This window comes from Cebidichthys violaceus, unplaced genomic scaffold (genome assembly GCF_023349555.1).
Source record: "Cebidichthys violaceus isolate CVI_PGR_0920_01 unplaced genomic scaffold, fCebVio1.0.p SCAF_4, whole genome shotgun sequence".
In the NCBI taxonomy this organism is placed as follows: domain Eukaryota; kingdom Metazoa; phylum Chordata; class Actinopteri; order Perciformes; family Stichaeidae; genus Cebidichthys; species Cebidichthys violaceus.
The window spans coordinates 6940520-6967522 of record NW_027176594.1 but is presented as its reverse complement, the minus strand read 5'-3'; the positions used below and the strand labels follow the sequence as shown (position 1 = coordinate 6967522).

Sequence of the window (27003 nt, the reverse complement as noted above, 5' to 3'; positions counted from 1 at the left end):
GCCAGTTTGTTCAAAGGCCTTGCTTTTTTGTATGGGAGGCAAAAAAGTTGTGTCAAAGGAGAACACGCACACACACACACACACACACGCACACACACACACACACATTATACTGTGGCCTCAGGACAAAACATCTGACATCTCCAGTGAGATGATATGAACATATAAGCCCACATACGCACAGAAAACCTATGTGAGCCACTCTAATGTAGCAGCAGTGATCATCTAGAAATACAGCCTGCCACCATATCTTAAATCCAAATTGAGCCATTAGCATAATTATCCACTTACACTGCTTTAATTCCAAGTAGCTCTCCATTGTAAGTAAAATGATAGCTAAGCTGTATTCAAAAAGCCTCTTTTCCACTCATAAATGCCTTATTAATTAGCTCCCTCTAGCACAAGTTCCCAGTAATTACATTCAATACAGCAGTCAGTGCTACAAGGGGGGTATTTCCAGTAACTATTAGACAACTTTATAATTAATCTGCAGATGTATAATGATTTCTAGCATAAAAAATATCTTACTTCAACACACAGCAGCGGTGGACACTGCATTCTCTCGCAAATTCATTGGTTGTAGGTAATCACAAAATATTCACTATATCGAAGCTCTGATAAGGTTGGGATGATATGTAAATGAATACTCCCTGACTCATCTGTTTATTATGCAGTCACATTAGTTAGCTCTGATGCTGTTTGGCTATTATCCCATCTCACTGTGAAAAAAGGGTCTTGGGTGAGGGGGATGGATTGCGCAGTGAGTGCTTTAGTCACACAGATTGTCCGCACTCTTCAAAGAAATAAATGCATTTTCGACTGTAGTTGCATTGAGGGGATGTGGAATCCATTTCCTCTGAGAGAAACAGAGAAAGGCAGAGGATATGGCTCATCTGTGTCCAAATCCCTTGATACCGTGCTTTGCGTTAACAGGTCAAAGGGTCAAATGATGAGCTTGTGTCTCCCACGATTGAGCCCCAAAGCAATCATTGCACATTGATACATCATACACCAGTTTTTAACATCTAAACTCACAACAATTTAGCCAAGCGAACGTTTCACAATGTTGAAAAATTAAGCCTTTTCCAAGATGCAAACAGGTCCGGTGTATATTTGTGTTGCTGTTAATCCACAGTATCTATCATGAATCCTGAATAGAAATACTGTAGCTTCTAATAAATGCAGTGAAGCTACCGATCTTTGGCTTCACAGCCGATCTGCTGTTCTGCTAACTGATGGAGGTACTATTTTTATCCATGAAACCGTAATGCACCATGCTAAGCCATCAACTATACAACTGCACATCTAACCCATTCAAAGGATTCATAAAAGTCTAGAGGTTGGAACCCAGTGGTCATGTACACAGACAGAGAGAACCCATATCAGTGCTCCCAGTCAGTTTTATATTTGGTGTCAAAGTATTAATAAGAACATTGCCACTGTGTGCCCTGGTGTGTGAATCTATGCCAGCACATGTCAAGGAGTGAAAAGAATTTGCCATCTATATACTCTCTATGCCTTTTGATTTTAGCTAATGAAGCACCAGGACCACACAGCAACTGTGCTCCATGGAAACCATGTAAAAAAGCAGATTGACGTCAGCTAGAAGCATTTGAATGTGTCATCTGACAAAAGAAAGAGGACAGGGCTGCTGTACTTAAGGTCACAGCAACTGTCTGCTTTGACTGACAGGAAGGCTGACATCTTTACAGAACAGGTGAGGAATAATTGACTTGCCGGCTGAATGAAATATCACGTAATGTCAATACTTCCATTACATGCAAAACGGGGAGAGTTTATGTCTATAGCTGGAACTGGAGGTATCAATGTTGACCACTTAGTAGTGCATACTGCAGGCAAATCAATAAAATCCCTGCTGTTAAAGCTGTACATTGGGTTTGAAGATAACATACCTTGGCTCTCCACTATACTGGTAAACGTTCATTAAATATTACAACTCTTAGATCTAAAGCTTATTGGCATTTTTGGGTAATATGCATCCCTAGGCATTTTTGGGGAGTGTTAGAAAGATTTGAAAATTAAAGGAAAAGGAGCCTGCGATGGGATTTCACCTACCGGCAATAAGAGCAACTTTATTTTATTTTATTACTTACCATCCAAGATATAATGTGAACACATTAAAATCCTACCCATGTTGCCTGATGATGAATGTATGGTAACATGAATTTAAAATGCAGTTCTAGACACAGATGTTATATATTAAGTTAATTAAGGACAAGGATTCATTGATTGTGTTTGCAAAGTAGGATTACAGAGTCAGCTGACACTATTATCCACAGCAACTCACGAGTAGAGATAGAATAACCAATCATCAGAGCCCCGTCTGAGCTGCAAGTTATAAAGAGAGGACAGGTCAGGTAGAAAGTTCATTTTTGGTCTATTGCATTTGAAGCAGAGATTGTAGCTATCTGCTTAGATTCAATAAATCATTTGCACCAACATTACCAAAAAAACTACAGTATGACAAAAGGAAATTATTCAAACCGTTTATTGTTTTTAACTAAACAAACCAACGTCACAGTCAATGTTGTATTCCCTGCCAGTCAAACCACAGGCTGTGTACAAAACATGGCTGCTTTTAGAAGCAGTTCATTTTAAAAATGTTGAGCAACACTGTAGAGAACCAATTTTTTTTTTTAAAGACTGTGATCAAACAATTACATATCAAAATGACCAATCACTAAGACAGAGGACTGAGAACATAGGATGTAAAGAGAGATGGCACAATAGAGAATAATGGCTCTCAATCATTTTCCCAGAGAGAGACTTGTGAGAAATCTAATAAAAGTTGTTCATATACAGCGTCACACATACGGTGTGTAAGCATGAACCCTCCCTGAGAGAGGTGGACCTGCGGTTTCCTGCGTATTGAAGAGCTGTCTTCATTTTCCATATCAAAAGTTACCATATGAAGCTGCATGTGGGATATGACCTCAAACCCCTCGCTCTACCTCTCCAAATTAGGTATATAGTGTGCAGTTGTCACTAATGTGTTGGTCTTCGGTATGCAGTGAAGCACTTGGTATATAGAAGAACTACAGAGTGCTACTCTCAGCTTTTGTAGCTGTGGGGTTGCAATGCTGCATAAAACTTCTTGTTCTTGATGCTTGTGTTACATTTCCAAAAGCAAAAACATTCAGAGGATGTTATGGATGAGGATCATTTACAGTGCACATTTTGTGTAGACGATTTTACAGTGTTTTTTGACTGATTCCGATATTCCGGCGTATTCGACGGGAGAGAAGCAGTTCCAGGCTGCAGCTGCAGCGGGGAGGATGAGGCCGGCAGGGATCGTCCAGAATCGGAGCTGCCGAGAGCAAACCAAGTGGTGCCTTTGCTCAAATTGCCCTCCGATGCCAACAGAAACGGAATCATTCTGCTGTAATGAATGTCAGCGTGGGCAGTTTTTGTCAACCCAGTGAGACCGAGCTGTGTGTGAGTTTAAATGCATGAAAGTTTCCCTCCTCACTCAGACAGAGTTGTGCTGGAGACCTTCTTTGGGATTCAACGGTAGAAGGAGTGAGGGCCGTCAACGAGCCGCTACATCGGACAGCCGGAGAGACGCAGTGGGGGGGGGGGTGGACCAGCTTGAAGAGTCGGCATATTTTCACATCGAACTCTGTGAATTAAGAATTTATTTTGACCAAATCAGTGGCTGATTGTTGGACAGTGGAAAGACCAACCAATACATGCTTGGTGAGTTATATTTTGTTGCTATATAGTTTAAATAAAGTGTGTTTTATGATGAGTTAACGAGGAAATTAAGTTCGTCTTAGTTCGGTGTAAAAGAGAAACTTGAATTCAGAAGGTGTACGGTTGTATTTTTTGGTTTAGGTGTAATAATATTTTCTTCATTGACATTTGTGAGTTTATTCTGTTAATTCATCAGATGTAGCGAAAACTGGGGCACACACTGGGGATTTTATTTAAGTGGACTACTTTTACCATCAGCACTGATTGGAAGTCCACATTAAAAAGGGGGCGAGTTTTCCTTTGAAGTGTTTCCTTAATGCATCTTGAGTATCTAACTCAAGCACTATAGACAGGGCTTGGCTACACATGAAGTAAAGACAGGGTAACTGCACTTAAACTCGTTTGACATTGTGAAACCTGTTATTTTAATTAATGGTTAAGTGTGGAAATGAGTTCATAAATGCCTATTTTTCAGCTGGATCTTATAATTACAGTTTGTCAAGTTTCATCAACTAGACAAGACCCATTGTATTTACACCTGATCATGATGTCGTTTCAATCACATCCAGACAGATGAAGGCCAACAGCTTAGAAAACATGACATGAAGCCAACAGTTCATCAGTACTGTTCAGCCATCATTAATACGGTCAGGGCTGACCAGCCGGTGAAGGGGTGGCTTCCTTGGCCCCTACCAGTGCTGTCATTGTACTGTTCCCAGATATACCCTGTTTCAACATACTGTCTATAAACATTATTGACGATGTTAGTCCTGAGTTCCTCATAAAGAGCAGCTGCCTTCTCTTGGTGCGGCCCTTCTGTGTTGCTGTAGTGGTGCAGGGCTCGGACTGCCAAGTAGTTGATGTTAATCCATATCGGTCCCCTCCAGTAGGGGGCGTCGTGTTCCGTGTTTCGCTTCATGTACATTGGATCGGCTTTAGAAATTGAACGCAGGCCATAGGGTGTCCACAGCTTATTGGAGTCTCTCATGTCACGAAAGATGTGTTCTAGTTTGGGTGAATCCGGTGTAAGAATGTGCAGCAAGAAAGGAAACAAGCTAACGTAACCCAAAGCGTTAACGTACTGCAGCTTGGGAGCCCGGCGGACTGAGCGCACGAGGCGCGCCACAGGGAACTGGTGACGAGGTTGTCCGGGAGGCACGTACACCTTCTCCTGCTGCAGGGACACAGCCTGGGTGTGGTTGCCAAAGTCGCTGAAAGCACGAAGCTGATCTGACCAGTGGAGCTCATTCAGCAGGCCGTTGTCACGGAGCACCTGGTGGGTCAGTTCATAATCATGATGGGGCTCGCCGAGAAGCCGAGCCACACTTGCCATGATGCCCGAGGACAAGGCCATCCAGCAGTGTAAATCTACATGGCGCTCATCTGCTGATGGATGTGAGGCCCGGGGGTAGTCGTCCAGCCCGGAAGTCAAGGTCTTGGGATTGAGGAAAAGATTTGTGTCCTTGTCACGCCCACGCCAGCGGTAGGAGTTTGGTAAAGGCCCCGTCTGTGTGGTGTTGTACCATTCGAACCAAGTTTTCAGTCGGGGGAAAAGCCGTCGAAGGAAAGGCAAAGTCGGTCGAGATGCCGGCTTCTCTGGATTTGCCGAGAGCTGTTCGATAAGCTCCTGAAGAGCTAAGAAAAGTGTCGGCGGGTTGGCGTTCTCGTTGCGCTGAACTACAAACTCAGCTGGGACTTTACTGCGAGCCTCGTCTCCCAGGATCTGCTCGCGCGGGATCCAGCCCTCCATATTCATCAGGTCTATCCAGTGGGCAATAGCCTCCCTCGTCACATGGGGATCCCACTTGCTCAGCAGCAGCTGGTGAAAGCCCTCGTCCCAAAGGAACCCTCTCGGAAAGAAAGAGCGCGATGGTACGGCGGTGAATAAAGCGCCTTCTGGGTACAGGAGCGGGTATTCATTGTAGGCTGACTGTACCACAGACTGGCCATAGAAGTAGCCCATTCCACCCAACATGTTGCTGAGCGCTGCCTTGCCAAACTTAACGTGTGCCTGGCTAAAACCTTTGCTTTCGAGGCCAAAAGTCTTCTCGAACTTTGAGTCAAACTCGGCTTTCCTCCTCTCCAGCTCCTGAGTCATGACTGAGCCCACGAGTTGGTTGGGCCGGCTGTGGAAGCTCCCGGACTCAAACAGAACTTCGATCTGGAACGGCGTCTGCACGGTCACCTGGTGAACCACAAAGTCACTCTCTTTCCGCGTGTCGGCGGGTTTCTGTTGGTTTTGGTGGTGGGGGGGCTTGTAGGTGTCTACGGCTATGTAATGCCTTTTCTCACCAGAAGGAGAGCTGTAGATAAACCTACGGTTCAGACTTTGCTTCACAATGTCGGTCAGCTTCTCCAAGCCAGGAGAGACGGTCTGAAGATAGTTGTAGCTGGAAAGAAAAGAAACTGTTGTTAATATTATTGAGTTTATTTATTGTGTTTTAAAATGATATGAAATCAAAGCAATCACATAATCTTTAAAGTTGTCTATCTCAACTGCACTAGCTATGTTAGTGAACCCTAAGCACACTGTGTCATAACCTGAGTCCCAATAAAATTAATAGTGAGGTTAAGTGACCAGATTAAACCCCACATATACTTCAACAACCATCTACCTACAATAAATTATAATGTAAACAATTCTTATCATTTCTATCAGAGCATACTGTACCTTTATATTTTGCTGTGCTGGTCTTCTCTAGCCCTCATCAAAGTTTGAAGAGTCCTGATCCACTCACATGCACATTACCCTTCTTTCTTCACTAATTAAATGACAGTTGTGCCATTTCACAAAAAGCTAAAAGAGTCCTTATGGAAATTAGCTGCTTTTCAGATGGTATATTTAACATATATCTGCTATAATGTTTATCAGCACGTTCAAAAAAAACTTTCAGGATTAAGAAAACCTAATTCCTCCAGTGTGTTTTTCGATTAACAAATTGATGAAACAAAGCTGAAAATCCTGCTTTTGCTGCCATCTAGTGGTCGGATTTCTTGTATATTTTTTTACCAATGTCGTTATGTAGGGTCACTAACAACATGACAGTTACTACCGAGTATCATCAAAGGACTGATACTGGGACTGAGAGGTCCAACAGACTTACAGATTTCAGGATCATTCAAATAGTGCCATTTGTTTTATGCATCTTGTCCTCATATGCAGCTTAAATGTCCACTGTTCTGCTCTGCTATATGACAACGTCTCCTCCCTTTTCTATGGAGATTTATCTTTGTATGACTTTTCCTGCACTCACTGATTGATCGTTGGACTATTGGGATCAGCATTGCAAAACGGAAAAATATTCTGTGAAAGAAAACAACCAATTGTTGCAGGTGATAACCCCCAAACTGAGCAGTGGCAGTCATTCTATAGTATGCTTCCTCCAGCTGCCTTATCCATCATCCCTCTCTTTTTAAACTGCTGCTGACTTAACCATTCACTCCTGTATTTATACACTCACCTTGCATATTTGGCACTGGATAATTCCCCGGTAACCGGCTTCCGGAAGGTGATCTTAAAGTTTCCAAGCTCCTCTGAGAAACCAGCGATGGATGCGAGGCGGTTTCTATCCTCAACGTGAGCCTCCAGGGAGCCCTGGGTGTCTGCTGCTGTGTAAAACATCAGAGAGATGACTGGCGCTTGAGGGGCCGAGCTCTGGGGGGTAAAGACAAAAGGCCGACAATTGTCAAAACTTAACAATAGACATTTTTCTTTTGGGTCACGTTTGGGAACATCTGCTCAAAAGGCTGAATAAACAGTCAGTACTCACATGCTGTTTAGCAGTGACCCTCCATGTCCAGTCTCCTCCGTGAGCCCCTCCCATCCTCTTGACAAACTCTGTCGTCAGCGTGAAATCGTTGTCGCGGATTTCCTGGACGCCAAAGGTGATCCCGTCATGCATCATCCAGCCATAGCCTTGCAAACGATCCCCTTGCTCACAGATGTGCCTCAGGTTTACATCCATGTCGGCAAACTGACGCATCCACATCATACCTGGGCAGACATAACGATGAAAGTTATTTGGTTGTATTGTACACCACAGAGGATGCACAAATATTTAATTTGGAAAACAATAACTAGTCAACTGTCTCACAGAAAAAAGGTAAGTCACAAAACTCACTGGATATATGCAGAAAGTTACCAGCCAACTGGGTTTTGGGAAGAGTAGTGCTTAACTAAGTGTTGGTACTCAATATTGGCAAATGTAGCCCACTTTATGCTGTTACCTAATAAACAATAGCGGTCGTCCAAATTGACTGACAGGGTAAACAGCCCTAGGAACTGAAGCCAAAATTGACTTGAATTTGTTAAGTGCCTGGGCTCGTTTCCCAGCATTTCCCCGACCCAGTGCATTTAATCATTGAAGATTTGATTAGCGCTACAAAGCAAATATTTTGGTGAGAGCAATTTAATATTAAAAAGGGAAAATCCACCCTATAACAGACTGCAGCATTCCAATGATTTGAGACATGATTGTACTGTGGATATGAAAATAAAGACAGCGTCACCAAAAGAGAAAACTGTCTATGTACGCATACGTGTATATATTATGTATATGTACAGTATGTATATACACACACATTAAACATTGTCTGGGATTTTGGTATTATAGTGGTACCCTTAACTTCCAGGTCTCCCAAGAAACCATGTTGTTTTGTTTTTTATAGCTTCACCATTCCATAAAATTAAGAAGCTCTGGATTAAAAATTATGCTTTGTTTTATGTAAATTTCCCAAATATTCTACCTGATATATTTAGTATCTTTAGAAACTTAAGGAACTTTGCTAGAGTGTTAAATTAAACTCAATGTATTGCACAGCAGCATCAGTAGGGTTTAAGAGGTTAAACATATATTTTCATATTAATCTGAGTGAACAATGCTCCTTTACCTGCTTTGTCATCATAGCCGACATGAACGATCAGATATGAAAACGGTTTCATATTTCAGACTTATTTAACAAAAAAGTTGCTTTGGTTTGGATTTCCCCTTAACTCTTCCACCACAAATTAGCAGCAGATTCCTGAAGTCAATGTTTTTAAATGTACCTTTTTCTGTCTTTAACTATGTGTTCTTGGCCGGCTAATCTTTGGAAAAAAGATTCTTATTCTTAAAGGAATTCTCCTGCTTAAATAAATCAAACATAATCGGCACAGCTTTAGCTCGACACTGAACGTGTCAGCCTACCTGCCACGATGGACCTGGGACTTCTGGTTTTCATGCCGAAGTAGACCTGAGGCCTGTATGAGCCCCAGAACCTCTCGGCAGAGACCTTGGCACTGCTGCTGTTGGCATCCAGGACAGGAGGGGTCGGGTGCAGGGTCACCACCCGTTTGGCTAGGCTTGATCGCATGTGGAGGGCGTAAAAGAACCAGACCAGGCTGAATATGCAAAGACCAATGGAGATGTTGATGAAGACTTTGCCAATATCAACTTTCTTTTTCTTCTCTTTTCGGTGAAATGCAGGGGGCTTCTCGTCTTTCCGCAGAAGGGGAACAGCTTCACCGGTCACCACCCTCTTCCTCTGCCTACCCATCCTGCCCTTCTGAAGCTGGAGACAACAGGGAGGACGACATTTTGATTTAATAGTCTAACTTTGTGTGTGGCAGTGTCAATGAAAACTGAAAGGGATCTGAAGGTCTGCATCAAGCAGTGCTTTCTTATGCACTTATCAAGCAACAAACTGATTTGTGCTTTTGCCCTTTCTAAAGAAATAATAATACATAAATAAATATGACTTGACTTCCTTGTGTGCGGTCTTGTTGTACTTGTACAATACAGAATCTGGCCGCTATCATAATAACCTAGATCGTCCTCATCATTCCTGTTTGATGAGTATGAGCTGTAACGTACGTTCACGTCATCTCAGGCTAAAAAAAAGCTGTTAAGCTAACTGTTAGGTTAACCTTGCAAGGTGTATGATGGCAGAACAGGTGCTAATTAAACTCTGCTTCTGTGCAAAGTGTTTCCAATCTAATTAACGTTAAGTAGTAATCACCCACACCCGTTTTAACCAGAACACATCCAGTTTGGTAAATCGCCACTCCACCCCGGCAATACGTTGCCTGCAGGTTGCACGCTACTCGTTAGTCATGCTAACGTTCGTTTTTAGCAAAACCGACCGGTTGTGGCTATATAAAGTGGCTTTAATTGGTAAGCAAATAGACAATACGGCACAAGTCGACCGTTTTAGCTTGATGTTCATTGAGTAAATGGATACTAACCTGTCAAAGTATCAAAGTCTCAGCTGCTCATTCTACGTTGCTAGCTTACTAGCCACTTCCTGGTTGCCAAATTTTTTTTTCTTTGACAACGTCATGGCCCGCCCTTCTCTGCCTCTGATTGGCTAGTATCTGTTGTCTTCTTAGGCTCTTGGGTTGGATTGGTTAGGGTACAGCAGGTTAAGCCAATCAGAGCAGAGTAGGGCGGGTCATGCCTTCGCCATTCTAGGTAACAAAAATATCACTCGTTTTCACTGACGTGTACTTTTTATTAAACACTATACATGCGGTATAGAGGGGATAGTATACGAACAGAACAATAACAAAAGAGCAAGGGGTGTATCACACTAGACAAGAGTATTATAAAACATACAGCCTTTTTAGCCGAATTAGAAAGGAGTTGCATATAATGTATACAACATCTTTCAAGAAAACCACAAACTTTGATTTTCTATTGAATTTACATTTATAAGTAAAAAAAAAAAATTGCCAACATAACCACATTTAAAAAAATATATTTGTCTCTTCTTGAGTTTTTGAAAACCACCTCATTCACCCATAATGATCAAATAAGTCTTTAAAGATATGATTAATGACAAATCTTCAGGGGTCAGACCTTTATGACCTTAACCTTATTCATCTTTAAGTTTAATGAGGAAGCATCGAGACCTTCTTCCATGCAAATAATTTACCATCAACATGTACTTCAGTGTATTTGTGTGTGTTATCAATTACGCTGTCACTTGCTCATCAACCAAAGGATTAAATATTATACTACCGTAGAAAAAAAAACATGCAAGTAAAACATTGTAGAGGGACATATCTAAATTAATTGATATTTATCAAATGAAGTCCTTATGTAGGAGTGTGTTGAGGACAGTTTGCTGAGCTAAATAGCTCAATAGTACAAAGATGATTTGATAGAATTCAAAACATCAACAATTGTAGCATCAATTTGACAGTGGACAGCCACATGCCCGAATGAGTGTGTCCAATGAAGTACACCAGTTTCCAAATATGAACCATAAAACATAATTCCCCTTGACCACTTATTATTTACACTATAAGCATAATAAAGCTGTGTTATGACCCATGGCCAGTTATCTTAGATGTACTATAAATAGGGTCAAGAGTCAGAGAAAAAAAATCCAAGCTTTGGCCTTAAACTGCTTCTCGGTTAGCGATTAACATATTTACACCTGCTTTGATCATTAAGACTGACAGAGAAGGTACAAGTGCAAGACAAGGTTGAAATATACATTAAGAATCACAACTGACTGATCAGCAAAGGTGATTGATGTACATCTCTACTACACCAGCCAAATCCCTTACTCCTGGTTATTCATCAATACTGCTGGCATAACCACAAAAAAGAAATACAGAAACTTAATTTTGTTGCTTTTTAATGAATGAAATATATTTCTTAGCCACATCTTTAACATTCGTCAACATGAAAAACTGTTACAAACAGTGGCAGAAAAGAATATGTATATATGAATATGCCTTTAACATAGTCTTCCAAGATAAGCTGAGGTTGCCATTTCACAGATGTATCAGACAGGTAAACAAGTTTAAAGACAATCCCCAGATTAATTCTGCTCTCTAGGTTTGGCATTATATCATCAGGTTACCTGTCCGGAATCCATTTCTGACCATGTGAGCTGGAGATTTATTTATTGCAAGCAATATCAGAGTGCTCAAAATAGTGCTTGTTCAATTTTTTATTTTTTTTCCTTTTTTTAAACACACATTAACACAAATTTCTTTTGATATTTATTTTTTTGTTGAGAAAAGGGCTTCCAAAGTATATTTGCCCTAATGCAAGTTTTGAATAACCACCCAAACACATCTTGCTTCGACTGCTTTGCTTAATAAAGTGAACATTTGGTCTGAGGGACCCCAAGATGCAAGAAAAAGAACAAAAACTCCCGTTCATAAAGACTCGATAGAACCACTTAAACCAGATGGTACAAAGCACAATGTCCTTGAAAAAATTTCAAATCATTTGTGGCAGAAAAAATAATAAAAAAAATGTTAATCTTTGTTGTTGAGCTAAATTACCAAGTGCTCACGACTGTACAGTATCAGCTGTCTTCTAAGTGCTTTTTTTCCCATTTCTAGCACTTTACATGGAAACAAATGGAGACATGGCAACAGGTGAAGCAAAGCCAGAGACAAAACACCCAAATTCATCTCCCACACACCCCTGCCTGTCCACCTGTCTTTCTGCAGCTCTGACTCAAACGATTCTTGAGAAACAGGTACAAAGACTGAGGAAAGGGGTGCATCAACCCAAAAAATAAAGAATTTTCTTACAAAAAGAAAATGTCCAAAACAGTGATTAACAAGATGAATGGAACTCAACGCTTCAGTATACTTTCACCAAACGTCAATGCTGGTTTGTGTAATGACAACATTATTGGGGGAGGAACAAGGAAACTTAAGACTGCCAGCATGCCTGGCTTCAGAGGAAAACATGCTGGAGCAGAATCTGGGTCTTAACAACCTGTAGACACCCCTCCTCCTCCTCCTCCTCTTCCTGCTGCTGCTGCTGCTGCTGCTCTTCCTCTTGTGGATTAGTTCTTTATTGCCCCTCCATCTCCCTCGCTCACAAAACGCTTTCGTCCTCTGGTGGAAGAAAAAGAGTTTAGAGAAACATGTTAGTGACCAAAAAAACCAAAAATGAATTGATCCTAATAACAAGTATCGTTATGTTGTCAAAGCTTGATATAGGTTATTTCTCTGTACCATAGAGCTACATTGTTGTTCAAAAACTTAAAAACCCAACCAGATCAATGAGCCACACTATAGTACTGAGTAAAATAATCCTTTGTTAAACAAACACTTACACATTGTTGGCTTTCTTATTTTCATGATATGTGCTGATAATAACAAATATAAAATAACTCCAGCCATTAGGAATGATTTAATTATGGAGATATGAAAATAAAACAATGTTTTAAAGTGGTGATAAATGGCCAACTCACCTGGCAGGACATGCATCCCTCAGCTGTTTGGTGATGACAGCCTCCTGGTAGCAGAGGTCCACAAAGGTCTCCATGATAGAGTGGGCATGTGGCACATCAAGGTTGATTTCTGGGAGCTCATCATAGACACGCTGGAAACCCTACATGGAACAGCAGCATATACAATGGTAAGTATGACTAGAAGGTGAAAAGCACATGATTTTTCATCCGATATGCAAATCATGTCCTTAATAAATAAAATTATACAAAAAAAAACAAAAACGGAAGGCACTGACCCTGTTCATCTGATCCACAGTGACGAGGCCTGTTTTCCAGAAGGACTGCAGCAGCTTTATCATCATATGACTAGCAGTGTCTCCTTTCGACTCCAGCACCATCACTACAACCTGAAATAAAAATGATATAACATATAGAATGTGTAAGAAAGATTATTCTGCTGCTATCTAATGTCTATCACCTAATAATAAAAAGTCAATGATCAATACAGATTTGCAATATGCATGTTTAACCACATGGTGGCAGTGTTTCCCATTTTACATTAGTTTATACATGAGAAAAGAGAAGGTGCATTATTTAAACATTTAACAAACATATTTGAACAAAAATACATTTAATTTGTGGTTATTTGTAGATAATGAAACTCTGAAAAAGTCCAGCTGGGTGAATCCTTTCTGAATGTGCTGCATGTGTAGAACAAATTCCACCAGGCCATGCATCAGTACACCGTGTACTTTGTACACAACTGAGGCCAAAAAAAAAAAAAGAAGAAAACTTGATCGGCCGTTTGGTAACCAACACATAATCACACGTTTCCATTTACAAAAGAAGATGTTCATTGCCTTTACTTAAAAAAAAAAATCATTGCAAATAAAAACAGCTACACCCTGTAAATAATCACGAAGCAATTACATTTGTATGGAGGATAGACCGTTCCGTGTTATGCAATGTGCCTTTCTATTTTTGGATTGATCAATTTGGGCTGAGCTCCGTTAATACATGCACGCCTCTGCCACACACACACAACTTGGCAGAGAACAGAAATGACAGTCATTAACCAGTAAGAGACTTTAACCTGTGTAGATTTTATCTTATTAGCATGATGTGGGGAGAACATGGAGAACGCTTTTGTTTGTTTGTTTTCTTGGTGAATGTGGAAAAGTGTGTGATGTGAAGGTTGTTTCATGACAGATTAAAAACCAAACCAAACCAAGACTGACACAATAACATCCAAGTCTTTGATACCTCATAGACCAGCTCATGGTGGAAGTGTGGGACTTCCAGGTCCCGCAGACAGTGCTCTGCCTCAGCCACGTCTCCTGATATCAGATACTCCTTGAGCAGGAGGTTCATCTGGAACAAAGACACAAACACAAAATGAAGGGGGTTGTTTTGCCTATAAAAGCCAGCTGAATGTAATAAATATCTTTTGAAATGTATTGTGAAGAGACTAAAGGATGGACAGACTGTTAAAAAGAGAAAACCAGAGCAACAGAGTGATGATTGAGGCATGCATATTGATGGATAAGAGCTGTAGAAATATTATGCTAATTATGCAGAATTGTCCATGTTTAAGTGCAGGTACCTGGCCTTTATCTAGGGCAAACCTGTGTTTGATTCAACACACCCTGGATAAAGAAAAATAATTCACAGGACTTAAGACAGAGCTGAACAAAGAGCTGAGTGTGTGTATAATATATATATATATATATATATATATATATATATATATATATATATATATATATATATATATATATATATATATATATATATATATATATATATATATATATATATATATATATATATATATATATATATATATATATATATTTTCTAGCAATAACCTGACTTCCTCGGGAAATAAAACTCAGCACACATAGTCTACTTGAAAAAGATGAACATTTCTTTTGGAGCTGTGCTTGAATCTTTTATTCTCTGCTTCATTTGTTAGTATTCATTTGTTATGTCACTCATAACACATAAACCATTTTGCTTAAAAACTATTTATGGACCAATTAGTCATACCACTTGAGATTTAAGAGGACAGATGCAACCAGTAAAAAAAACATCAAAGCTACAAGTCAATTCTAATTCACTGAGCTGGGGGAATGTGTGGTCGTCCGAACATCTGGGGGGAAAAAAAAACAACATTGGGGGGGGAGGGTGTTATGTGGACAGGCAGGGCAGTGACAGAGGAGAGGCCGTAGAAACTGAGAGGCTGCAAGTAAGAGAACAACAATAGAGTGACTTGGGAAAAAGTGAGAGCAGCGAGCGAAAGAGGCCTTGTGCCTCCTGTAGCCCAGTGTGTCCCCCTGAAGCTGCACAATCAGGCAGGAAATCAAAACTGGACAGCCTGAGGCTCCGAGGCTTACACAATGCTGTATGACTGAGAACACACTGACAGACAACTCACACATTTCTAAACATCACTTAAAATGTTGCATAACCTACAATTTATAAGATGTACACTTGAAACTCCTACACTATCCACACACCCACACAAATAATTCCAGAAATTCCAGATCATAGAACAATAATTGTAAACAAAGACAAAGCCGACAGCACATGGGGTGCAAATGTGTGCATGAACAGTGTGTGTGTGCGTCAAGTCTGTTCAGTTAAAGGCTAGGGTGTGTATCCGTGTCCGCCCCTCCTGTGCCCTCGTTTTTGCAATTCTCACTTTTCGGGGGAGAAAAGGGCTCTGCTGACACAGCAACATAGCAGAGGGTTGGCCTGTGGCTCTCTAACCAGCATGCATTTCTGCCTTCTGTTTACCTTACGTAATGTGAATAAATAAGCAGAGCTTGTCAATACAAACACTCTGACCTTAGCGCTATGGATCATGAATAAAAATAATTTTGAATATGGAAACAAGAAGGTGACTTATCAGTTTAATGGTTGTTTTTTCTTACCTCTTTGACGAGATGTTTGACAGGTCTCAGGCCTCCTCCCACGCCCCACACATTATCAAGACGAACCATCTCCCTCTTCATGGTCAGCAGCACTTCGGCACGGTCTAAAGCCACTCTGAAAAAGGAAAACACCAAAATATTATCTGCACATAAATGGGCGTACATCAAGCCTATTTTTTTATAAGCTAGAGCGAGTTACCCAATTTAGACCTCCAAAATAGCCAAGATAACACCATAACACCAATTTTTTATTCCATTTAAACATTTGATAGGAGGAGGACATCTGCTCCTCATAAATCATGAAAAGTAGAAGCTTTTCCCAACACAGGGAAGAGGAAAGTTTCAGTTGCATCTGTAACCAGCTGTTTGCTCAAGTTGCGGTAAAATTAACTAAAGAAAGGCTTACGAAATCTTACTGTTGCAAATAAGGTTGATTTTTTTAGTTTTTTTTAAAAGCTACTGTATTTGCATTTAAATTGCACTCGTCTCAGCTCACCTGGCATGGTCACAGTCCACCTTTCCCTTGTAACAGTCCAGGAACGACATGGGGAGGACGTGGTCTGCTATGGCTCGGGCTACAAACTGGCCCAACATCTGTGAGACATCAGAAGAAAAAACAACATCAGAATGCACGTCCACATCACATATTTTAGTAGTCCAATAAGTTTAGCAAAATGACCAAATGAAGATGTCTACCTGCGGAGCCTCCGGTGTATCCAGTATCAGGTCTGGCAGCTCTTTGAGTATCTTGTCAAAGGCGCGGGCCATTTCACTTTGTGACAGCATCTTGCCCGACAGATCAGACAGCAGGCGGGAGGTCAGCTCTCTGTGACTGGCTTTGCCTTCGAGGGACAGTGACACGGCCAGGGAGGAGAACTCGAATTTATGTTGGCCCAGGTTGAGCCCTTTCAGCAACATCTGATAGGCAGGAAGGACAAATAAGACAATTTAAGATACTACAGCCTATAACCAGTACTGTGATCTAATGATCTGTGCACACAAGCCCTCCATTACTTTGTTCATCCATCGATCAATTCTCTAAACTCGCTCATTCCTGGTCTGCATGCATTTAGTGAAAAGAAGAGGAAATGCTTCATTTGAAATCATTTACCTGGACCTCTTTGGTGTCTCCATGTTCAAAGTACTCCTGTACAATTGGGTTGACCATTTTTTCCAGTTCCTTCTCATCTACCTCAGGCACAACTGTTGCATAAACTGTGTCCCCCTGTGCAAGAACAAAGCCATTGTCAGTCCATCCATATACTCAGATATGCCCATTCATTATCACAAGCTGTCGAGTACACCTATACATTTCCACTATCAAGGTTTTAAATTCATGCGCAATCCAAGTCTGAAAAGTTATAACATGGTTATAACATTATAATTTAAGATCAATATCACTAAGATTTATTTTGAAAAGTGTTATCTGTCACCTTTCTGTGCTTCTGTTATGATATAACAAACTTTTCTCATTCATCTCAACGTTAGCATTAGCAAATGCCAAGAATGTCGGTCAAAACTGGTCCAACCAACTTTACAGGTGATGTTTTGAATAACCTGGAGAACAATGGAAGCATTTATGAAATAATAATCTTAGCAAAGATTGACTGGATTGGGGGTAAAACAAAAAGTTCCTACAAGCTATATCAGTTTGTTTTTTTTAAGGGAAAAGCTGGCTCCAATGTTAAGTCCTACAGCATAAAAAAAAGAATCACTCCATTGTCTTGACCTCTTGTAAAAAGCCCAAGTTTATACAACAAGAAAACCAATATCAGTATAATGAAGGGCTGTAGCTAACAGCTTATTCACTTCCCTGTTTCCTGCTCATGTTGTGTGATTGTTGACTGTAGGAGGTGATGGGAGAGAACCAAAACAATAATTTATGGCCAAGTACAGGCTAAAGACTGAACCTGAATGCAACATCTCTTGTCTCAACATGGAGGCCAATGATACTTTAACTAAGATTTGATCAAAGGGGAGTAAAGGTAGCATTCTCAAGCACATTATAGTTTCCATTATAGGATGACCTGTACTATTCAGAAATCCTTCATCAGGTGATCCCCTCAGTCTGATTCAAAGGGCACCGTCTGAACATATCCCGTGTACTTTTCTGTAACACTCTGTCCCAGTTCCCATTCAACACACTGACTGACATCTTTCCACTACGACATTCAAGGACAAATCGCACTGGCTTTTCTGAGCTGTTCCCAAAACCGATATCAACTATTTGACAGACAGAAGCTCCATTCCCACTCTGCATTCAGTCAGCCTGACCTGTACAGGAGACAAACAAACTCGGCCTTCAGCAGCGTCACACAGAGCATTTGCTTGATAATGGGTTTAAAGATTAAAAAATACTGTTGAATGAGCTGGGACGGAGCCACCGGGATAAAACATTCATGTGACTAGGTGTGAACTCTAATATAAAACAGCATTTTTCCAACAGTTTAATAATAATAATAATAAGTTATAATACATTTTTTATCACATGCCGTCCAAGGTATTACAAGCTATCACAAGCTATCAAAAGATATCAAAAGAGTTTGATGCATTGTGTAATTCATTAGAGTGTTGTCTGAGCGGGGACAATCATTATCTTGTTTACAGAGCAAAGCCTCTTTTATATTTAGTGGGTTTCAGCAGCAGCCCTTCAACATCAGCACGTTTGTTTGACACAAGAAATAAAAGGTGTCAGCTTTGATCGATGGGCCTCTTTGGAACAAAAAGCTGCTCCGCACAACAGGTCGGACACAACAACAACTGTGATAAACCAACCTCTGCTGCTCTTTCATCAGTGGCATACACAGTTCAGAGTATGCATGTACAGACTGCTGACGGTCAGGTGATAGAATCATTTAGAAAATAAAGGATCAACTTCCACAGCGCATGGGAAAAAAAACATTTGTCTTTTATTTTAAGTCGGTCATTCTTCAGGCAAAAATGTCAAATATTTTGGCCAATATCTTTAGGTTGGACGAAACAAGCCATTAGAAGAAGTCATCTTTGAATGAAGTTGTGAAATTCCCAAATGTTTTGACATTTGATACACTTCATAATTAAAATCAAGAAAATGACAGCAGATTAATCAGTATTGGAAAATAATTGTTGGTTGCAGGCAGCCTGACTTTAGTGATTAATATGACAGAAAGTCCAGAGGAAGTATTCAATATACTCACAGATTTATACGACTATTTGCACACACGTTTATTCACTACAAGCGTCTTTGTTGCACGTTATTTCTCATCCGTCTCCTTCTCCTCTCATCTCTTTACTGCCTTCTAACTAATAATGGCATACAAGCCCCCCCCCCCCCCCCCAAAAGAAAGAAACAAAAAAAAGTCCCAACTTTTTCAAAGATATGCACATTATTAACAGTCCAGGTCTGCTGTACCCGCTCACCTGAGCAGACTCATCGTAGTTGGGGTCCCGCACATCAGGCTCCTCATCTTCATAAACCATCCCAGCAGCCCCCCAAACTCCTTTACCACCTGCTCCACCTGCATACAAACCATAAAGGCATGTTCACCAATGTGGGGAAAAAAGCCATGGCCACAAACGCATTTGGTGCAGGGATTGAAAAGCAGGTCATGCAACATTTCCAACTAAACTAATTGCTGTTGTCAACAACATCAGTACATGTGCACAAATCACAGTCACCAGAAATTGTCACAGCTTCATGAGCAGAGTCTAGAAAGATGCCAATCAATGTTTCTACCAGTGCCCTTTCCATTTTCAATCTGGTGGTCAGCTGTTTATTTACACCAAAACCCTGTGTGTTTGAAGTTGTTGTTAACTGGTTAACAAGAAAACAAAGTAAGCCCATGTATTAAGCTCTCCGCTACAAAGTTGAACTTTCTCAGAATATAGACAACGTCCTTCTCCGGGCACAGTGCCCATAGTTGCTCTCTTCCCTGTTACTGTAAAAAAAAGGCTGTGCCAGCTTCCCAAAAACAAAATGAGTAGTAGTAGTAGTAGTAGTAGTAGTAGTAGTAGTAGTAGTAGTAGCAGCAGCAGCAGCTCAAATGTACCTTTTTTTGGCAAGCCTCTGCCTTTACCCGTCCTGGATTTGCGGTCATTGGTGTTGACTTTGCCCTTTGGACTGTGCGGGTCAGTTCCTGACAATTCTCCTGACTCAGAGAAGGACTCGCTGGTGGAGTTGCGTGACGAGGACTTGCGCAGGCGGCGTTTGGCTTTGGCTTTGAGTCGAGCCTCGTGGAGCGCTTTCTCCTGAGGAGTCCAGTTCCCGTTCACCTCCGCCTCATTCAGCAAGTCATCGTCAACGCTGTAGGGATGGTTAGCCTCTGCCAGGTTGTCGTCGAAAGAGAACACCCCTGTGATCAGAAAAATGGAACAATTGATTAATAATACCGTTCATTGGACACGAGTCAAGTATACGATATAGCTAAAAGTATTTGGACACGGCAGCAAAAGTTTTGGGAAGACTCTCACTTCAACATGACAATGTTCATACAATAGGACAGAACTTATCAGTGGACCTCACTGATGCCCTTGTGGCTGAATGGGAGCAAATCCCTGTAGCCAGTTTCAAAACTCTTGTGGAAAGCCTCTCCAGAATATAGGCGGTTATACATTTAACCGTATGTATGGGTTTAAGGTGTCCACATAGGTTTTGCCATGTAATGTGCATCTATATCTGTAATTTCACTAGGGCAACATGATTCCCAGAAACAAAACATATTAGAAAACATGTAAAACCACACAAATAACGAAATCCTGATGGGATGTTGAGTAATAATATGTGAATCTATTCTATTATAAATTAGTACAAACAATAGAATACCAATAATCTCAATAATAATTAAATCGTATTTACATTGGTAAATTTATTTCAGACGTATATCATATTTACAACCGTCGTAAAAATAATAATAATAAAACTGTTGGAGCTTTGAGACAAAAAAACAACACTGCCTACACATTGCTGCCATTGTGGTGAAAAGACAAGGTAATGTTCTGCACTTTGTTGCTGTACATGAAGAAATATGACTCAGTCATATTTATGGTTAACTTGCTGATGGTGTTTGTCTCAGACTTCTCTACGCTGCAACACATTACAAATCATATCAGGTGCATTTCGAAAACTGCACAACACTTTTACACCACAGCAATACCGGCCCAAGGCATGAAAACAATGCCTTCTGCCTGCGTTTGCTACAGCCACCTCCATATGCCAGGGCCATGTTTTACGCAAACACTAAGCCAAACATCACCAAAGGCCCTAAACATTAAACAAGAAAATGGCAGCACATACTCACGTTGTCTTGCAACACTCACCAGCTCTATCAGCAGCTGCCGTTAAGTTTAGGTGTGACATTTAGTGTCAGGAACTGCATATACTATTCTATAGTGAGTGTACTGAAAATACTGTATATTGTAACAAAACATCTGCCCAGGTTGCTTCTTGTAGGTACTGAGACAACAACAATAACATCATGTGGGACTGGAGTGTTCCCGCAGGCATGGGAGGAGGGAGGGAGCAAAGTGGAGCACAGGCTGGAGAAATGCTGACACCACTCTTTTTTTTATTATTCCTCAGTCTTCTCGCGATCTGTCAGCAGCAGCCAGGACGTGACTACATATGGCATGGTTGGGTCCATGACTGGTCACATGACCAAGCAGTGGGAGAGAAGGAAAGCAGGAGGAAGAATGTCTGTGACTGTAATGAATACTTACAGTGCTTATGCATGTGCCCAAATGGCAGTAAGAGGAGTTATGGCCCTGTAGATTACAGGACACACACACACACACACACACACACACACACACACACACACACCTGTCCAAGCCACAGATAAAACTAACAATCTTAAGACGCAGCTATAGTCTGTGTGCTGCAAAAGTACCAAATGATTTATTAAATAAATTATAGTTATTCAACAGGTCTCAAATGTTTGACTTTGAGTGTGAATAACAAATGAAAGGAAGCACCTTTGCATGAACCAGGTCACCTCCGTGAATTAACCTGTTGCAGTAAAAAGCAGCACCACACCCATGGCCTTCAAAAGTCTGTAAACAGCCGACCATGTGTCATCTCCTCCTCCTGTTCCCTCTCCTTGCCTCATATAGGCCACAGGGCCTGCCAGTGCAGGAAAAACTAGCCAATGGCAGCGTGCCATATACATGTCCAGCCAATTGGAAAAGAGCAGAAAAATGAGAAGGCAGAAAAAGTCGGAGCAGTTTGCCAAGGCGAGAGTTGCAAAACAAGCAGCACAAAATGCAGCCCAGCTAACAAAGTACGTTTTTTTTACCTCTGCAGGGATCATGTGCCTGTGTGACACAGACTTCAACTGCTAAAGAAGTTCTTATCTTAAAGTTCTAAAAAAAAAGTCTGTGTCACAATTGGTCTCATAAAAAAAGCTGCAGCAACAAACTCGCTCAACAAAATGAAGACCAAACCACAGAACAGTGTCATGATGGCTTTCAAAACCGCCCCCACATTTAACCAGTTTCTTAACACACAGCCAGATGCAGGCCAGCCAAGGAACATGAACAGCAGTGTTTAGGTGTTAGGTTTTAGGTCTCCATACAGTAGCAGGATTTACGAATGAGAGGGTCAGTGGAGCACATTCCTTCTGTACAGATTTCATGACTGTAAATGTACATGTAACTGTAAGTACACAGTAATGTATTTTTTGGGGGAAAATCTGTTAAATACAGCAGCTTTTTTAAAGTCCCCCTCCACCTCATAAAACCTGTTGCACTTGTTTGTGCAGCGTTTGACACTAAAAGGTTGTTTTCACATTTGTCTGCTGGGAGGTGAGAGTTTCTGTGTGCTCACATTAAATCCAAGTTTCAGTTGTGTACATATGAGCAGGATATTCAACATCAACTGTGTGCAGCAGGCAAAATTGTGACGATAGCAATATTTGTATATTCATAAATTCTGGAATGTGCAATGAATAGGATTGAGTTGCTGGTGTTTTTTTTAACTTTTAACTTTTCAAGTCTTGAGGGGATCTTTAAAGACAGCAACACATTTTTATGCAGATGACACAGATTTGTTTTGCATGTCTACTATCAAAATCTTAAACTAAATCAAAGTGTTTGGATTTAGATTCAGTCAAAACTTTGACCAAAGTTTTCTCAGTTGAACATCCTGGTTAAATACAAAAGATCTTTCTCTGTCTATCCATGCACAGAGAAACATAAGCAGAAATGTGTGATGTCCTATAAAAAGGTCAAGCAAGCACCTGCTAAATAATATAGGGGACAGTAGACAACCGCTCTACTGTGTATGGACTTGTGGGGATTATCTGTCAGAGGAGAAAAGGGCGGGGACGTACTGGGGTTTAACTGTCATTTCATTAAAAGGAGACTATGACTGAGCTTTACTTGAAAACATGTTTAAGACGCACCACCTAAACGTGTGCGCCTAATGCTGATCAATGCTAATGTGGAACAGTGACATTGTAAGCTGGGAACTGGCCGCACATGCTCCACAAATAAAAAGCACACAGGTTACAACTTGTTTTATCAATGCAGCGATGTACACTTCATGAAATGGAAACGTGTGCCGTTTTGCTGACTGTGCTTCTAGAGTCATCCCATGTAACAGCTGCAGAGCGTTTACACAGATAGAGTGCACAGGGAGGTACATGGAGAAGATTAGAGCTACTAAGATAAACGGTTAAGAGGCTGATAACATGCTGGGTTGTTGTTGTTTTTTTATATAATCAGACAGACAATCATCCACTCATGTAAAGTACAGCACTACTTTACGGTTTGCTCAGTTTCCAAGCTGAAGAGCTTGATGCCAACGGACAGTGTGTGCAAACATGTTTTCATGAATGCATTAACAAAAGAAGAGCAGGCAAGACAATAACATGTGTACTCAGCAGGCCACGGAGAGATCTGGCTTGACATCTATGGCAGTAGGTTTCTTCTAAGATGTTTGTAACTGCATGTTATTTACACAAGGAGGTATGGAAATGCTCTCACGGGTGGGGCTCTATACAGGATTTAAAATATGCAGCTATAAAGGGCTCTTCTCACAGCACAGACCTGTAAACAGGGTATTTGTGGCGAAAAATTACGCATTGCTTAGTTCATTGATATAAAATGAATCAAGTCTAATTGTCAAATCTAATTTCAGAGTTTAGTTTATTAATCTAAATGCACCCTCCCTGAAAACAGCAAGAGGATTTACAACTGCAGGGACACTCAACTGGCTCGGTGGCATTAAGGTTAATTGATTAATTATAAAAAGATAAAAATGTATGAACATTATCGCTCTTTGAAATTCTTCCTTTCCGGAATAACTGACTTAAATTAACATTTTTCAACTTGAGTACAAAAAAAATTCACATTGTAAATCCATTTATTTTTATAGTAAATTAGAAAATGGTCGACGTGCAACATGGCACCCAAATCCGGCCCATGCCGGCTATAAACTAAGCATCACTGAGCTACTGTGTGTAACAACTATTAAGCTTTCAGCTGTTTTGTTATGTTTTGAGTTTATGTCACCAAAAGAGAAGTTATCATTCTGTAAAACTACTCAAGAACTTTCACACTCAACATAGATGATGGTTTTAGATCTAAAAAAAAAAAATTCAATGAGAGGCTTGCTTTTTAGAGATATTTATTATTTTAAAATAAAGTACTTTGAAGTTTTCGGCTGCCGGCCAGACTAGCAATTTTAAGACATTGCTTCAGGCTCTGGCTACTTATGAATAATCAATTCATAATAAACTGTAATCAAATGACCCCAAAACAGATGTCTTTGAAGCCTGATGATTTTGGGAAGATCAGTGTTTGAAAAGACATGTGTGCTATACAATGTAAGGTTTACATATTTCTCATACTGTTGACCCACAATGTATAGAGGAGTTGTTTTCGCCTTTTTTTCCCTCCAAGCACAGACAATAGAGTCTTTGACAGCGCGTGTGACCACCTCATCAACAGAGGCTGCTCCATCATGCGTGGCAGACCGTCCTTGAGAAAAGACGGACAACTCCACGCAGACAAGCCCATCTGTGCACTATAGCACAGGCTGTTTTTACACACACACACACACACACACACACACACACACACACACACACACACACACACACACACACACACACACACACACACACACACACACACAGCCATTACACACCAGTGTAACAAACCACGTGGTGTCTCAAACGCACTTTGTCTTACCGCCGTGTAACCTGATGTGAATCAGTTGTGTCTGACAACACAAATCAAGGTATTAATGTTTGCCTTTAAATGCCACTCACACCGGTGAACTATCCGTTTGATACATCACAGCTGATCGCGGTGCTAACAATACATTTCTACTACTTATGTAACCTTTAAATACACAGCGAGAGAGCGCTTATGTAAGGCTCTGTTGGCTCGTATAGTAGACTTATACATGTCGACGTCATCGCTAGGCTGAGCGAGGAAAGCCATCCAGAGTACCATGGAATCAAATCTCATTCAAAGAAAGCCACCGTCTAATTATTATATCATTATTCAGACATGGTGCGTTTAGGGGACGCGTGTTTGATTGATAAATCATTATGTAATCGTCGGCGCTGCAAGGATTGTTGCTTCCTGTTTTTGTATTTCCCCATGACGAAACCACCATTGTGTTGTTCGAGCATTTTGTTTATCAACAAATATATAAAACCATGCATAAAAGGGGCGTGTAACGTTATATGCGCTGCGTCTGGGTCTAAATAACCGTTAAGACACACTGGCTAACACACAAGTAGGTGATTGAGGAAGCATAACATCTTGCAAATGCACGATCGAGAAAAATAACAAAAAAAACAGGAAGCAAGACAGCTCAATCTCACTCATGCATACTCTTATTTAACACCGTGTATATAAAAATACACTCAGCAGGCTGCGCCAGTGTGTGCAAACAACGACTTGTCAAAGCGGAAGTGAGCGTTATGGGCTCGTCCAATCAGAAACGGGAAAGGGTTAAATGTAAAAGCAGTCCGACAACAAACACCGTAACAAAGCATAAAAGGAACAACAATTCCTAAAGGAGTTCGGTTGTACTCCCAGCGTCGTATGTGCAAACATGCGTCCGTGAGCAGTGGTTGTTGCACCAATGCACGTTGTAAGTGTCTTGTGTGTCTGATTTTAACGGAGCACATGGTGGAGCATGGCGTTGCAGCCCATCCCAGGCAGGGACAATAGACCTGGGAGAGCACGCCAGCAGGCCCTCGGCTGCTCGGTGACACCGATGCACGCGACACAAAGTGGGGTCGAGTTCATTAACTCACCGTCGACTTTTGGAGGGGAGGACCACGTATCCACTTCGGTCGCCATGGCGCTCTCCAAATGCTCGATTAGAAATCCTCACGAGAAGCTTCTCCTGTCGAGCTTCAGCTGCAACAAATTGCCCCCAAAAAATCAGCAAACAAAACGTCTGCAGAACGAGGTCTTTTGACAAATGGCACGTGCTGGAGTGGGAAATCGCGAGTCCAGTCGCCTATTTTTCGTGCAGCACGGTATCAATGGCAACACACACAAAAAAAATAATTAAATTGAATTACAAAGAGAGGAAATGCTATATAAATGAGTGAGGGTTTCGTACTCTTCTCAGCGTTTACGGCTGAGGCGAGTCAATAACGCTGAGCGTGGAAAGGAAAGTAGGTTAACTAGTCGGAGAGCATTTCAGCAAACAACCTGCAAGATAAACAAAGTCTGTTTTTAACTTTGCAAGAGCGAACGGAGCAAAGTCACGTGAACAAAACTCGGATGGAGAGTGGTCAGTAGAGGGGGTGGGTATTGGTCGTTTCTGACCAATCACAGAGCAGGACGGGAACAACACGTCTCATGTCCATTAGCTGTGTTTAAAACAGCGCTGGGTAGAAATATGTCCCCCAAATGTAAAGCTTTTTTTGCTATGTTATTAGAAGGACAAACATTAACACAAGTATGTAAATATATAGTATTCTTTTTTTGCCAAGTAAAGTTTTACTTAATATATGCGAGTTGATGACCCCAAACATAACATTTAAGTACAGTCTCTTTTTTGTAGGAATTGCTGCATAGACTGTTGCTACTGGATGTGTGTGTTTGTTGGCTTTATCTTACATTATGCGTTTGCAAATCTCATTGTTTTGTACAATAAATAGTTCGAGCCTAGATGTTTAAGATGTTCCTAATTTCTATCTGGTTGGAGACTTCTAAATGT

The 27003-nt window shown here is 40.9% G+C and overlaps 2 protein-coding genes across 3 annotated transcripts; both read right to left on the bottom strand.

Annotated features, from left to right (window-relative positions):
* Positions 1-3472: 3472 nt before the first annotated feature.
* Positions 3473-10003, bottom strand: mogs (mannosyl-oligosaccharide glucosidase). Of its 2 annotated transcripts, XM_068727474.1 has the most exons (6): positions 9938-10003; positions 8901-9264; positions 7485-7708; positions 7176-7369; positions 4797-6104; positions 3473-3640 (listed from the first exon to the last, which is right to left on the bottom strand). In XM_068727474.1, exons 2-6 carry the CDS (start codon positions 9247-9249, stop codon positions 3562-3564), a joined length of 2154 nt encoding a protein of 717 aa, XP_068583575.1. In that variant the 5' UTR covers positions 9250-9264; positions 9938-10003; the 3' UTR covers positions 3473-3561. The 2 variants fall into 2 exon arrangements, with proteins under 2 accessions (XP_068583575.1, XP_068583574.1); XM_068727473.1 differs by having other exon boundaries at positions 3553-6104.
* A 1317-nt stretch (positions 10004-11320) lies between these two features.
* pdcd4a (programmed cell death 4a) lies at positions 11321-26522 on the bottom strand. Its single transcript, XM_068726829.1, has 11 exons — positions 26087-26522; positions 19865-20167; positions 19236-19333; positions 16948-17061; positions 16533-16754; positions 16333-16430; positions 15837-15951; positions 14164-14271; positions 13197-13307; positions 12922-13061; positions 11321-12562 (listed from the first exon to the last, which is right to left on the bottom strand). The coding sequence occupies exons 1-11, from the start codon at positions 26130-26132 to the stop codon at positions 12511-12513; spliced, it is 1407 nt and encodes a 468-aa protein (XP_068582930.1). The 5' UTR covers positions 26133-26522; the 3' UTR covers positions 11321-12510.
* Between the last annotated feature and the right edge of the window lie 481 nt (positions 26523-27003).